Consider the following 15,486-nt stretch of genomic DNA (forward strand, 5'->3'; position numbering starts at 1 on the left):
TTTTTATGGAAATAAATTATATAGTCATTATCTTTTTAAAAAATCACAAGGAAGAAAACCTAGGTTGTTTGGTCATTGGCAAAAATCAAGTCCTTCATGAATTCTTTATATAAAGAAAGTCCATTTTTCCTACATCTGCTTTTTGTGGGTTTCAGGAAGAGCACAAATAAGTCTTTCTCTTATAAAACCATAGTCTCTCTGGTGCACAGTGAGTTCAAAATGTTAGAAGTCTTTGTTGTTGTTGCTTTTTAAAAAGCAGGAAAATGTACACCAAAATACTAGGCGATGGTTTCTTCGCTAATTGATAAGTGGTCTTTTCCAATATATGGGGACACAACGGCACACCTCTTCACTGTAATAAAATCCAGCCTCACAGCGTTTCGTTCGGACTGTACATGGTGGTCTGTAGCAACTGGAAAAAAATGGGAAAAGAAGAATGGGAAAAGCTATAGACATTACATGAGTACTTACACTAGCTTGGCTTTGAGATAGTGAGAGCTCCACAGGAGCTACAATATACACATGTAGATGATAAATCTAATTAAGAACGCTCTACAAGAGCTCTATAAAGTAGTATGGATTCTGAAAGTGGACACAGAGGATATAATAACAGTAGGTCTGAAGTTAAGAACTTAAGAAAAGCCCTGCTGGATCGGACCAAGGCCCATCAAGTCCAGTAGTCTGTTCACACAGTGGCCAACCAGGTGCCTCTAGCAAGCCCTCAAACCCCCCAGCAGCACCATCCTGCCTGTGTTCCACAGCACCTAAGATAATAGGCATGCTCCTCTGCTCCTGGAGAGAATAGGTAAGCATCATGACTAGTATCCATTTTAACTAGTTCTTTTACTATTCTCACAGACTATTACTTTCACAGGGCTATTTTAAAATGCCTGTTATGCTAATGTATGTTTAGGAATTGTGAGCTGAGTCTATGGTAACTCTAGTGGGTGTGCCTCTTTAAATGAATGACAGTAGAACATAATGTAAAAATAAACTGAGCAGTTTTACAAACTCTGCTTTACTAACTCCCGTTGCTTCACAGCTACACGAGACATGACTTTGTAGCACCCAACTACCTGACTGGACCTTCATTTTTTATCATTATCATAATGGATAGTTTTACATTACTGACTTGCATTATATTTCATAATTGCAGCAAGATAGATATGCAGTATGATCAAACAGATGTTGATTTTTGCAGACAGGGCACCACAGAGAGTCTATGATGCTGTTGAGACAGAAAGAGACCATGAGACTGCTTAAACAAATTGTGCAGAAAAGTCATTATATACCTGGGTATATATGATCTTTTGTGTGTGAGGTGGTGGTGGTGGGGGTGTGTAGGGGAGTGAGCACATAATTTAACTGAAGTGAATAATTCCAACAAATCCAACAAATTGAGAAAGATATGCCTCTCTAATAAATCACTAACCATTATTAATCAAGTGCATATTACAGGCAACAGTCCTTAAATACTTAACTTATAACATAACATTTCTTTGGTATTGTGTTTCTACTTGTACACTCTGCTAGTATTATTGTGTGTGTGTGTGTACAGTATCCTGTAGATCAGAGTTATTTTAAAAAGTTTTCCAATAATTTTCTCATGAAAAGTCTTAGCTCCGTGACATGGCCCTGAGCCTGAACTAAACACACATACACACACACACAAACACACACTTTTGCTCATGCAGTTTGGATGACAATGTGGATGTTTAGAGTTGAATGGGTGTGTACTTTCAGAGGTCATATGCACGACAACTTGAAAAGGATGAAAAGAAAACACTAATTTATAGCACATCAGTCAGGAAAGTAATCAAATATTTCATTAGCCAGCATGTTTACAATATAAATATTTTGCATCAGTAGATAGTTTGTTTTTACAAGGATTGCAGAACAACAGCAATAAACAAATATGTCATACCCTGATAATTTCTTGTGGTTGTTTTTGAAACAGGGTGACCTCATATAACCTCTCACTAACAATGCCTAAAAGCCTCTGGTGTGTAATGTAGACAAAGTAATAGTCTTTGGCTTTTTCAAACACTGGCAGTGAATCAAGAGCAAAATATATATGCATGTATATATGTATGTATGTGTGTATGCGTATATATATGAATATATTTCAAATTACAACACAGTGATATTTTAAATTTCTATTTAAATGTAATCTCTGTTTTTATAAAACACAGTATTATGATGATGCTGTAGTAATATCCCTCCTCATTCATTTACAAACAAAGCCTTTCAAGTGTGAACCTGCAAAAAAATGCAGGGAGGGAGGGGGAGAGAGCGAGAGAGCGAGCGAGAGAGAGAGAGAAAAGAAACTGGGTAAAAAGGAGGATTTCTAGTGTTCTTTTACCCCGCCCCCTTCAGCCTCCATCTTAATTCCGCTGAGAGGCAAAGAAGCAGATCTGCACCTTGAAGGATGTCTCTTGTCTATGTTTTTTTCTCTTGAAGTTGAAGAGTCTATCAGGGAAGGGGCTACTGATCTCAGAATGTGCACATCCACTTGCTTCTGTTCAGCCTAATAGCCGGCTCGGTCAACTGAGAACTTGAGCCTGCTCAATGCTCTCTACTGCCCATGTGCAGAGACAGGTGGAAGGCAGGATGAATGTGCAGTTCTTGACCCTCACTGTCTTTTTGGGAACATGCTTTTGTTTTTATTAAACATTAAATACACTGGTGGCACACTCATGGTTTGTCCTGTAAAGCTTCTTGCCAAGCAGATCTGTCCACAGGACACTCATTTGACTAATATAGGGAGTTATAGTATCATAACTGAGGTATTTTCATTATCACCATCCTGGACCATTTTTCTTCCTGTTAGTTAGTTTAACTGAAGATGAAGACTGGTTTAGAGCCACTCATATGTTACAAAATTCCTACATGAAAGGCACTTAGAATGTGTTTGTGTATAAACCATGTACGATAACCCTTTATGTATGCAAATCATTGTATTACATGTTCTAGGAGCCCTAGTTTTCTGCAGGTGAACAATATGTGTACACAGCAATCTACATATGTACAGGACTGTTGTTGCGGTGTGCATTACTACTCCTCAGAGGTAGGGCTGTCGATTTGGTTCGTCCCAAACCGAAAAACATGGCTGCAGGGGGCGCTTTTTTGGGGGTGCAGCCCCCAAACTTTCAGCATAGCTTCAGACAAGCCTTCTTAAGAGACCCCCCAAGTTTTGTAAAGATGGGTTCAGTGGGGGCAGAAATATGGGCTCCCCCCCTTTTCTCTTTCCGTGGCTGCAGGGGGCGCATTTTGGGGGGGTGCAGCCCCCAAACATTCAGAATAGCTTCAGACAAGCCTTCTTAAGTGACCCCCCCAAGTTTTGTAAACATTGGGTCAGGGGGTCCCGAGATATGGGCTTTCCCCTTTTCCCTATTGGGATGAATGGATCAGCCAATCCTGTGTGCATCTCGAGAGCGGCAAATCCAAGGCAAAACCTCCCGTGCTTAAATAGAATTGTATTGGATTATCCAGTCCTCCCAGCCCCTCCTGATGGAACAGAAGACAGCCACAGTAAGACCCCTTTGGGGGCTTTAATCTATTATTTTTCTCCTGTGTGTGTGTGTGTGGGGGGAAGCAGAGTCTCTGTGTGTGGGGGGAGGGAGCAGTTTCTGTGGGTGGGGGGGAAGCCAAAGGGGGCTTTCGCCCATTCTGCCTGGGGTGTGTGTGCCCCCTCGAGTCTCTCTCTCCCTGGTTTGAGGGGGGGGCTTCAGTTGTGTGTCCTCAGGTTTTCCTTCATTCGTAAGATCGGTTAGGTCTATTTTGATGCTTGCTCAAAACTGGTTTTCAAATGGTGACTTAAAGAATGAATTTTCCTGGTCCGATGCAAAAGGAGAAATTCCACCCCCTCCTGCTCATTATGCATAGCTAGCTGCCTCTGTCCCTTTCCATGGTTTGCAAACTCCCAGGTGTCAGGTGTTGCTTTGCATGGTTGCAAACGTGTTGCTTTGCATGGTTGTGTTGCTTTGCAGTTGTGTTGCTTTGCAAACTTCTTCGCACCTGCCCCGCCCTTGCTCCCCGCAGCGTAGCTGTTTGTCAGGGCTGGGAGCTTTGTGCGTGGGCAGCAAGCTCTGCTCAGAGATGCACATTAAGGGTGGGGGGGACCCCTTTCGGGGCCCATATCTCAGCCCCCCCTGACCCAATCTTTACAAAACGTGGGGGGTCTTGCAAGAAGGGTCCTTTGAAGCTCCGCTGAAAGTTTGGGACCTCTACCCCAAAAAATGCCCCCCCGGAGCCGCGGAAAGGCACGGTTGTGTTTTTAATGGCTTTATTCGGCCGAATTTTTTTCCTGAACTTTGAATTCGCGCCGAATTGCACGGACCCGAAACGGGGGAGTTCAGACTTCGGCATTTCCCAAATGAGAACGGGCTGAATTTTGCCGAATCTGAATTTTACCGAATTTTTTTTTCAAAAGCCCTACTCAGAGGCTTCCTGGGTGCCGAAAGGAAACAAAAGAGGCATTTACTAAATTAAAAACTGAAAAACAACGCAGCTCGAGGGGGCATTCCCAGGGTGAAAAGGGTTTGGAAGCTGCCTAATGTCAGCTCCACCCCTTGGAACACCCTGGGAACCCTCCCCCTCACCAGTGTGGGCTTTCCCTTCCAGGAATTCTGCTGGTGTGGCTGTTTTAGTGGCAGGGGCCAACTCTGCAGCTCCTGGACACTTCCGTGTTTGCCCTTTCACTGGCATAGGTGCCACTTTATTCCATGATAAGGTGGCACCTATGCCAGCACGGGGTCACTCCGGCTCCTAGGGATCTTTGTGGCCCCCCTTTCAGGATTCAGCCTTACTCTCAGACAAGAGTTCTTAGGATTGCACTAAGTTTCCCACAGAAATCTAATAGCTCTTCAGCTATTATTTCTTGTAATTTTGTAATATTGGAATTACAGATTTGCAAATCTTGGATTACATACAGTTCTGCCATGCAGAATTTTGTCAATCCAGATTAAATTATTAGTTGGATCAAAACTATGGAAAGGAATGATAACATGGAATGGGAGAGGATGCAAAGTTCAGCCATAAAGGCTGAACTTTCTTTGGTATATGTTCGCTGGATTTAAATTTTTTGCTCCTTACAATGATACAATTAAACAAGGTTTATCTGGGATGGGCAGAAACACAGCTTGGTGCTGTGCTCATGTGCTAATTTCATTTATATTCCCTTGAGATTTGGGAAGCAAGCCCAAATATGGTCTAAATGCAAATGCCTAAACAGCAGCAACAGCAACAACAAAAAACCCTCCTCCCTAACTAGGATTAAACCAAGGTTTAGAATCCTGCTGTGTGAGTGTGCTGTGTGTGTTTCTTAAAAAGAAGTTTCTCCTATTTGAAGCTAAAAATAGTGACAGATAATATAATAATTTGACAGTTATTACTGTGTGTTTTCACAGGGCTGCTGGTAATGGAAAATGCTGGGTGTCTGATATTTTAAAAATTTTCATCTTTTAAAATTTTGATATTTTAAATTTTTTAATCTATTCTGCAAAAACAAAATTAGCAGTCCATATTTACAGCAGGATTATGGTTACATTACAGTCCAGTCTTTCAACAAATGTATGTGGCTAAGAAGAAATCAGCATAGAATGGGGAAGATGCAGGAATTTACAATCAGTATGGGCCAACCTGCTACAACTTGTGTAAAATTTTTGTGACTTGTCACACTGGCTCATCTCAATTGCATATTTTGTACAATTCTGAGTCTCAAGTTGCATCATGCCTGTTAGAACTTTAACACAAAGGTGTCCTGAATAGACACAACCCTGGAGTATACATTAAAGTCTAGGCTGAGAGGAAAAAATAATCCATCGTGCATTAATTGTTCAGCTATAAATATTCATCCTGTAGTTTCGTCCTATGAATAATTCCATAGTATCCAATAGAATAATTCTTTTTTCTTTTCGCTTCAGACAAACTGGTTACTATAATTATTCATTATAATTTTAAAACAAATTTTAAGTGTACAATTGTTTTTTGATTATACTACTTTACACATTTTTTTCAATGGCAATCCCACAATTATGGAACAACTTTCCCATGGAAAGTGTGCCTCCCCACACTCTCAATCTTTATGAGGCAGCTGAAGATAGTTTTATTCACAATGGCATTTGATTAGTTGATTATTTCTTCTGCCTACTGGTAGTTTTAAATTATTGATTTTAACTAGTGGTTTGTATGTATTTTGGGTATTTTATTGTGTTTTGTCATTATTTACATTGTAAGCTGCCTTGAGTTCCTATAAGGGAGAAAGGCGGCTAAAAATGTTTTAGTTAAATAAGTACATAAATAAGTTTGTTACTTCATGACTGCAGCACTGATGACATTTATGTGTAAATGAATCAACAGTGCCTCTGCTCTGTGGGTCCTCACACATACCTACCCAAGAGAGACCCTTTATTGTGGTGGCAACCCAGCTGTGCAATGCCCTCCCTAAGAAGTGTGAAGGTTTAGGTGCTAGGCAAAAAAGTTTTCATTGGCCTAGGCATTTGGTTAATTTTAATGCTCTCCTTTCCTATGCGTGTTTATAAGTCTTTTACCTACTATTTTCAGCATGTTTCCCTTTTTCTCATTTATTATTTCTGTTTCAGATTCATAATTTGATTTGGGCTTTACTGTTTTAATCATATTTTTGTTTTTAAACTTTACTTTTTGTAAGCTGCTTCAAGCATTGTTTAAAGAATGCAGCAAACAAAAGACCTTAAATAAATAAATGAACAATAAAAATCATCTACTTTATGGAATAACCACAAACACACAGCTTTACAACTGTGAACAGTGGGTCCACCAGCTGAGTGCTATTTGTTATTCAACTTAAAGCCCCAGGGATGATGGGCGACCTGCCCTTCTCTTGGTCCAAGTCTCTTCAAGGTCAGTGCACTGGGAACAAGCCCTTGCAGGGAAGTATTGGGATTAAGATAAGAAATAAGCAGTTTTGCTGTTAAGAATATTCTATTGGAAATAAAACTTGCAAGAGAGAGGACTGCAGCACAGATCATATTAAATAAGAAGAACCATTGCGTGAGGACAGTTTAGGAAGTTATTGTTGATTGTTTTCCTGGTTTCCAGTTTTATTTTGAGCTATGAATTGTATAACAGTAAGGTCAGAAATTTCCTGACCCCACATGCAGAGATTTCACACAGCAGTAAATTTGTCCATTTATTCATTCACCCAGCAGTATATTTACAAAATTAAATAAACCTCCTGTCCCTTACCATGTCATCACTGAACTGGTATACCACTGGTTTGCTGTACACATTGCAATTTACATTCCCTGCAGAGTGAGATTCTCCCATTGCTGATCGTATTGCATTGAGTGGCTCTCTTTCATCCATATAATTTTTGCCACCATAAATGCCCAGTTTTGCTTAGCCTGGTTTAACAAATACACAGTAATGATTTTATGAGCTGCAAACTCTGTTGCTTCAGTTGATCTCATGTGGTCCCATCATGAGAAAAATCAAGTCTTTGATTTGTCATGCTAGTTAAAGCCTATTTTTGAAGTCTGAAATCAATACAATTTTATAAATGTTTATTGTTGTCTTTATATGTACCTTTGTGTCAGTTTTTTGTGGTAAGATCTCAACAGGCTTCAGTTCCATAAGCCATGAAGAAAAACTATTCTTGTACTATACCTGCTGCAACACTTTAAAAATGTTTTGATTTTTACTTACCTGCATGTTTGCTGATGAAATCTTTTTCCTTTCAAGAAGCATCTGTTAGGAGATTCTACACATTCACAGATACACTTTGCAGGATTTAGTGGCTGATGTTTAGGACATGTTTTTTTACATGCACAGTGACATCTTTCTTCGTCAAAATCTTTGTTGGGTCCACATGAGCTAGGCAGCAGTTTATTTTTACATGTGCACTGGCAGGATGTTCTGTCTAATTCTTTGTGGGTTCCACAGCTGGAAGGTCTCACTCCCCCTTTGCAGACACACTGACACGTTTCTTCATCAAGCTCTTTATTAGGTCCACAGATATCATGGAATCCTTCAGCAGAGTCTATGAGCACAGCAAGCATTGGGAGAAATGAATTTTGCTCCAGCCATTGAAAAAAATAGTACAAATAACTGATAATTTCACATTTTTGAACTAGAGTTATTTTCTATCCATGTTTAAATCAACGAATTTATAATCCCACAAGCACAGAGAGGATGAACATAGGTAACTTGCGCCATGTACTATAAACAACAGGTCACAAAGGATTAAAGAAGTCTTAATTTTAGGACCTTTGTTGCAGTGTGTTTAGTTTTTGCTGTACATGTTTAAACCCAAATAAGTGTATGTAATCCTCTAAGGCATATTTGCTTACCCGTATCCCCAAGGTAGGAAGAAAAACTGAAGTCATGTTGTGCCAGACATCTGCAAATGTGGTTATTCCAGATATAGCTTTTTGGACAAGTTTTGTTTGCCACATGACACCTAGGGATAAAACATACTATTGATTTATGGACAATGAAAATGCAAGACAAGTGCTTCTGTGCATGTGGCCACAGATGTTTCATCAGATAAATACCAATTTAAAAATCGTTGATTTAGTTCACATTCTATACCACAGTTGCAAACTGTGTTTTTCAGGTCTGGACAAAACTGCTAAAAAGCTTACTAGGCTATAAGATCCAGTTTAATCTAAACCAGAATATATAATACTGCTAAGTCTGTGATTTATGCATTCCATAATGAAAATGCCATTCTTTACTTTACTAAAAAGTTTCCAATAAAATATAAAACAATATCCAAGTTTTAACAGCTGCTCTGTAAAGTACAAAAGTATAAAAAGTAAGAATTCAGGATTTTAGGAATGGTTAACATTGATATTAGCTATTTAACATTTTATGCTAGTTCAGTTCTTCCATTCAAACAAACTCATTTCTAACTTGCTAATGATTTTTCTTGCATTTTGGAGAACTTCCTTCACATTGCAGTATAACCCTTAGTATAACAGATTTTTTTACATCCTCTTGTTTTTAAGAAAATGAAACTTTTAAAAGTAGGTTCTGAATAGAAATAGATTATTCAATGCCATTGTTTCAGTATGCTATGTGCACAAGGAAGATGTCTTCTATGTACCTCTCCTAATTTCATAAGGAAACAACACAAGCTTAATGCTGTGATGAGCCATTCTGTATAGTATTTACAGTATTTTCTTTTTCTGAGAAAGGATGCTGAAAAAAACAAATATTGTAACAACATGGAAAATAAGATATTATTCTTACAGACCATTCTTACATGATTAGAAAATTTTATTAAGAATGAGGCTTTAAAAACTCAAGAAAATGAAGTTATTGTATCTCATTGAGTACATCTCTACGTCAGGTTTATAAAATAAATTGATTAAAAAACAAACCCTGCCACTGTGAAATTTTTCATAATGGGTTGAGCTGTATTGCAATTTATTAAGAGATTAGTAACTGCTAAAATATTTAAAATGCAGACAAAGAAAGTACAATGTTAACTTTGGTACTTCCTCAATGGGAACAACTGGATTAAATACATTTTCATATATTTTAAAGAATTACTCTAAATATGTTTGAGAGATCAGATATAGATGGGGTCGCAGAAGATGCATGGCAGGACTGGAAAACCAAATTTCAAAATTGTAACATTAATTATCATTAAAACCTTGTTGAGATACAGAGTACTTAATGCTAGGACACTATTTTGAGCTTCCTGGTGCAAAATTAATGAGTATTCAACATGAGTATTAATGAGTATTCTACATGTACTACCGGTAAGTAAGACAAAGGCAGTGTCTAGATTTCAGATTCACTCTGTTTCTAGGCAGAGAAAAGTGAATTATTTCTGTAGACCCTGGAATCTAGCCACGGTTCTGGGACTCCAACAAGTATTACTTACTTACCATTGCAGGGTGCTCAGCAGGGTTTTGGAACTGGTCTTTATGCTATATTCTAATCGTGAATGATTTACTTTACTGTCAAAATGAATACAAGGGTTTTATAGGCTTTCTAATAATACACGAAGAAATATGTTATACTTACTGAGGTTGTGTCAGGGGCAAGGAGCGCCTAATGATGGAATGAACTTGTCTGTAGACATCCAGTTTGGACATGCATCGGCAGGATGTATGATTGGCAAAACTGATTGTTACAGGTTTTGGACCATGAGACAGCGGCACGGTTATTTCAAACAACTACATAAAAGGGGGGAAAAGAAGAAGAAAACTATTTAAAAGCAATACTGTACTAAAAGCAAAAACAGAAATTATGATTTATCACGCAAATTATTCTTTATAAATAATTTACAAATAGCGGTTATACTATTCAGATACTTCCTTATTAACAAAATCTGAAATATAACCTTCTGCTGCAGGAAATGAATATTCACAGAAAACGATAAGCGTATTCTTTAACCTTTCATAACTTAAATGGAGTTGTGCCAGATGAATCCAACAAACAATCCAAACAGTGTTCCTAAATCCTAAACTGTTTAGGTTTTAATTTGATCACTGCTTGATCAATAGCATGTTCCTTTGTATTTCTGTCTGAAGTAGATTTTAAATATGACTGCTTCAAAATACATGGGTTTCTGATTAGCTATATATAATCTATTAACAATGCAGACTACTGAATGATCATTAAATTATCTGCACAATGATTTGCAGAGCAGTCTAATATTGTTAAATTAAACCTTTCAATGTACAGCCCAGATTTAACCACCCAGTTCAGTAGGTTTATACCCAAACAGGGCCAATGTTACACCAGATAATATCCCAGGCAAGGAATGTCTTCACTGTCCCTCTTCTTTTCTTCATATTTGCATTCCCTAATTTTTATTGCATTTTTAGCCCATTTGATGCAAGATTTCCATGTTTGTAAGATGATACATTTGCATGTTTGAATCTGCATGTATTTATGCCATATTTATACAAATAAAATTGTTTTCTCTTACAGAAACCTCTTATTTTAGAAGAGTAACTTGAACTATACTAAAGAAAATGTAATTTAAAAGTCTGATTAAGATTTCCCATTTGCCTAGTCTGACTTGTCTGTTTCTTAGAAGAAGCTGTGGTGAGATAACAGCCAAAATTTAGACTTTTGAATTGTATTGACTTAAGTGTTAAAGATTTAAGTATGTGATTAATGCTTCTATTGAAATCTGTGGGAACAATATATGTTGAACTTCGGCTGAATTGTGTCCTTAAATCGATTCTGGCGACCCCTTGTGGGGTTTTCATGGCAAGAGACTAACAGAGGTGGTTTGCCAGTGCCTTCCTCTGCACAGCAACCCTGGACTTCCTTGGTGGTCTCCCATCCAAATACTAACCAGGGCTGACCCTGCTTAGCTTCTGAGATCTGACGAGATCAGGCTAGCCTGGGTCATCCAGGTCAGGGCACACATACTGATAGCCCTTCTCTAAATGGAAATACTAATGATATATTCAGTTCACTTCTGCTAGTTTACTTTGTTATGCTGCCACCTTCACTCAATGAAACCAAGATGCACTGTTACATGTGGAAAGAAATCAAAATGCTTTACAAGAAAATGAGGGCTTGTATTTAATATACATGCCAATTGTAACAGCACTTACTAAATCATATAAATGAACAAAAATGCATGGGAAAATTGTCCCACACTTCAAAAATGATTTAAGCATTCCATTAATGTATATATCTTTACATTGTTACTGTGAACACAATGTATGTCTCAAATGTTACATGACACTTAAAACTGTCTGCTTACTTCTGAGAAAATATTTCACAAATTTCTTTAACCCACTTTGAGAAGATGTTTTCCCTGCAAATCTGAAACAGAAGCCATGGACGTAAATATTTATGTCCCTACGGCGATCTCAGAGATGCTAAAACCTGAAAATCTCAGTAGGCAAATTAGTACTTGATGAGATTAGGGGTCATATTGGTTCCTTCCACATTTTCACATGGACAGTGAAGATTCTCCGCCTTTAATTTTTTTTATTGTAGCCATGGTTGCAGAAATAACACTAAAATATAACAAGTATGACCCACATTTTCACAAAACTGAAGATGAGTAAAAATAAACTTGCTCAAATTCTTTGTAGTATGATTCACTGACTTCTACAAATGTAATATTTTGATTGAGTGATTTATGATTCCAAATATCTGAGGGAGGGTTAGAAAGTATGTGGCCACTTCTGTTACTGTTTGATCTGATGTTTTAATTCTTCTGGATGTTAACCATATTAAATATTCACTGTGTACTTCTGTGTACTTGCGAGTGCTGATGTCTAATAAAATATCTCAATAACAGCCAAAGTAGGACAATATGCTCCCCAGACACATCCTGGCATCCAGCTTGTTTATGGAAATTTTTATACAAAGTATATTTGTAAATATAACTAAAATAGCTGCAATTCTTTGGCTAATTATAAACTAGCCATGTAGTCTTCTACTCTAAACAGGCCAGCCACTGCCACTCAAAGGCAAAATGCAGGAAAGTTTATGTGCCACCTGTCCTATCTAGTGAAAACTTGTATGGAAAAAAATAGTCCTTTTGCTTGTTGGAATTTTTCAGTGTTGGATCGTTCTTAGGTCAGTTGTCATTTTGTATTTGCTCATAATAAGATCTCCCAAATCCCAACAATTAATCTGTGGCTATTTGCTCTTTCATGTATTATCTGCCATTTTGGGGAAAGCTGCTAAACATTGCTGCTCTGCCATGTCAGAAAAAGCTTGAAACTTGCCAGTCCCACTACTTAGACAGTGCTTGTGACTTTTCAAAACAATGTTCATGTATTTATTGATATCAGTCATTATTCTTGTAATGGCCTTTGGCCATATACAATCAACTAGACCTTGAACCTTGATATCAGTAATTAAATAATATTATAGTTTTCTGTGGGGATTTGATTTAGCACAATGTTTCTCAATTTGGGGTTTGGGGACCCCCTGGAGTTTATAAGGGTATTCCTGGGGTACAATGGTCCTTTGCAAGGACAGAGTGGGTACCTCTCATGCCTAGGGTTGCCAACCTCCAGGTGGTAGCTGGATATCTCCTGCTATTACAACTGATCTCCAGCTGATACAGGTCAGTTCACCTGGAGAAAATGGCCACTTCGGCAATTGGACTCTATGGCACTGAAGTCCCTCCCCCCCTTCCTCAGGCTCCACCCCAAAAATCTCCAGGTATTTCCCGGAGCTGGCAATTTATTCAGCTAGCCCATTCAGCTAATGCAAAAACAGACTCCTTTCACCTTTTTAACAATGGGGGCAAGGAACTCTCTGGAAGGGAAAGGGAATCAGTTTCCCCTAGATTCTGGATCACATCTGAGAATGAACCAGAAAACATGCTGTAGCTCAGCCATAGGTGAGTGGCAGAGTGGCACAATGCCGATATAGTCCTAATATCACAGTCACTTTAGATAATCACAGTTACTTCAGGTATAAAGCTGGTTTTCATTCTGTTTTCCAATGCAGAAGATTTCACCATGCAGACCAAGAGATGCCACTCAGGATCAGCCAATGGCAGTTTTTAACTGAATACTGGACGTTGTTTTGTGCTTCCTATAAGCAGTTTCCTAGGTCTCTTCACACCCCAGTTCAGCTAAGTTTCTTGCTATCTTCAGTATGAAATCTCTTCCAATCAAGAGGTAAGACTGATTAGAACTTGAGTCAGGGTCTTTTAAACTATGGTTCTAGATAGCTACCCTGTGAGACCTGATCTTCAAGGTCATCTACAGACAATACAGCTTGCTTTTCAGGTGTATCAGATGTGGTTCCCAACATATTTTTTTGAGGGCACTAAAGCACCGATGGCCCTGATCTGGATGGCCCAGTCTAGCCTGATCTTGTCAGATCTCAGAAGCGAAGAAGGGTCGGCCCTAGTTAGTACTTGGATGGTGAACCTTCAAGCAATACCAGGGTCATTATGCAGAGGAAGGCAATGGCAAACCACTTCTGTTAGTCTCTTGCCTTGAAAACCCTACTGGGTTGCCATAAGTCGGCTGCAACTTGACGGCACTTTACACACACAAAGGATAGAGGCCTCTGTGGGGCATACACATTATGTGGTACACTTTGAAAAGAGGCTGTCCAGCGAATGCTGGGCTCTGGTGAGGAGACCAGGAGAGCTTGGGGGGAAGGGGGTCCATGAATTTTTTTAAATCAAAACTAAACTGCTAGAACCACTGACTAAGATTGTGGGATCAAATGAGGTTTGTGAAAAAATCTTGCACGTCCTAAATCTTGCATCACCTACATCTGTTCTCCCCCACCCCCAATTGACCAGTCCAACTGTGCTGTGAACACAAAGAATATCATACTTCTTAATGAATTGTTTCCACACTAAATTTTATAATTCAATAATTGAACAGTTTATTTCCTTTAAAATATATAAATGTTACGATGAATACTGAAAATGCATATGAATTGCACACACTTAGAAATAGAAACCAACTTTGAAAGTACAGTAGCTGGGATAACAACCTACCGTTTTGCTGATGTAGCTTGTGCTGATATTCATACACTGCAGGCCCTCGCTATTGCAGCAACCTCCACATCTGTAGATGGACACACATGGAGGTTTAAAGAAGGTGTTTGTTGTTGCTCCAAATTCTTTCCCCACATCTACACATACCTCACGTGGCATGCATTGAGTTTTTCTCCACTCATTATCAATACCTGCCAAGTCACAGGGAAAGCTCATTGGTTACAAAACAGTTTTTTAAGAGAGTTCAAAATCAGTCTCCCCTAAAATTAATTAAAACTTGCTTATCTTATGAAGTGGGCCATGATAATGCCTAAATAGATTAGACAGTGGCTACGACCATCAGAAATGGGAACTTTATTCCCACAGCACTTTTTTAAAAGACACCAGCTGTAAAAATGGGCAAAGAAAAATAAAAAGGTGATCCGACCAAACAAAAATGCAAAGAAAGCTGTTACCTAATTAAAATTATTCTTTGAGTAATTCATAGTAAAAAGAAACACTCTCAGAAATGGCTAAGAAGAAATCTCCCCAGAGAAAATTACAGATAGGCAAGTGACCTGCCCCATGAAGTAAACATAAATAATAATAAGAAGAAGACTTGGTTTTTATATGCCTTCCCTTCCCCTTCCCACAACAGACACCCTGTGAGGTAGGTGGGGCTGAGAGAACTGTGACTAGCCCAAGGTCACCCAGCTGGCTTTGTGTGTAGGAGTGGGGAAACCAACCCAGTTCACCAGATTAGTGTCCACCGCTCATGTGGAGGAGGGGGGAATCAAACCCGGTTCTCTAGATTAGAGTTCACTGCTCCAAACCACCGCTGTTATCCACTGTACCACACTGGCCTGTTCCTTGAGAAGAATAGCCTAGGGTTACTTGATCCACAGCATCCCAACACTGAGACTCATGGGATGGATCCTGGTATTGTCACATTAATGCTGCACCTCTGCCTACCACTAGGTATTTTAGAGTATGGTATCTATAAATGGGTGCAGCCATAATCATGTGGCTGTAAAGAGATGAACTATTCACTGCTGCAATATAAA

The 15,486-nt window shown here is 38.8% G+C and overlaps 1 protein-coding gene across 2 annotated transcripts in view; it reads right to left on the reverse strand.

Moving 5' to 3' along the window:
* Nucleotides 1-256: 256 nt before the first annotated feature.
* VEGFC (vascular endothelial growth factor C) overlaps nucleotides 257-15,486 on the reverse strand; it is a 54,231-nt gene continuing 39,001 nt past the window's right edge. For both annotated transcript variants that reach the window (XM_056855464.1, XM_056855463.1), the window contains exons 3-7: nucleotides 14,444-14,634; nucleotides 10,018-10,169; nucleotides 8,331-8,440; nucleotides 7,687-8,020; nucleotides 257-412 (exon numbers count right to left, since the gene is read on the reverse strand). In XM_056855464.1, coding sequence (XP_056711442.1) covers nucleotides 298-412; nucleotides 7,687-8,020; nucleotides 8,331-8,440; nucleotides 10,018-10,169; nucleotides 14,444-14,634 — 902 coding nt within the window. In that variant the 3' untranslated portion in view covers nucleotides 257-297. The remainder of the gene's footprint in view (nucleotides 413-7,686; nucleotides 8,021-8,330; nucleotides 8,441-10,017; nucleotides 10,170-14,443; nucleotides 14,635-15,486) is intronic.

This window comes from Euleptes europaea, chromosome 9 (assembly GCF_029931775.1).
Source record: "Euleptes europaea isolate rEulEur1 chromosome 9, rEulEur1.hap1, whole genome shotgun sequence".
In the NCBI taxonomy this organism is placed as follows: Eukaryota; Metazoa; Chordata; class Lepidosauria; order Squamata; family Sphaerodactylidae; genus Euleptes; species Euleptes europaea.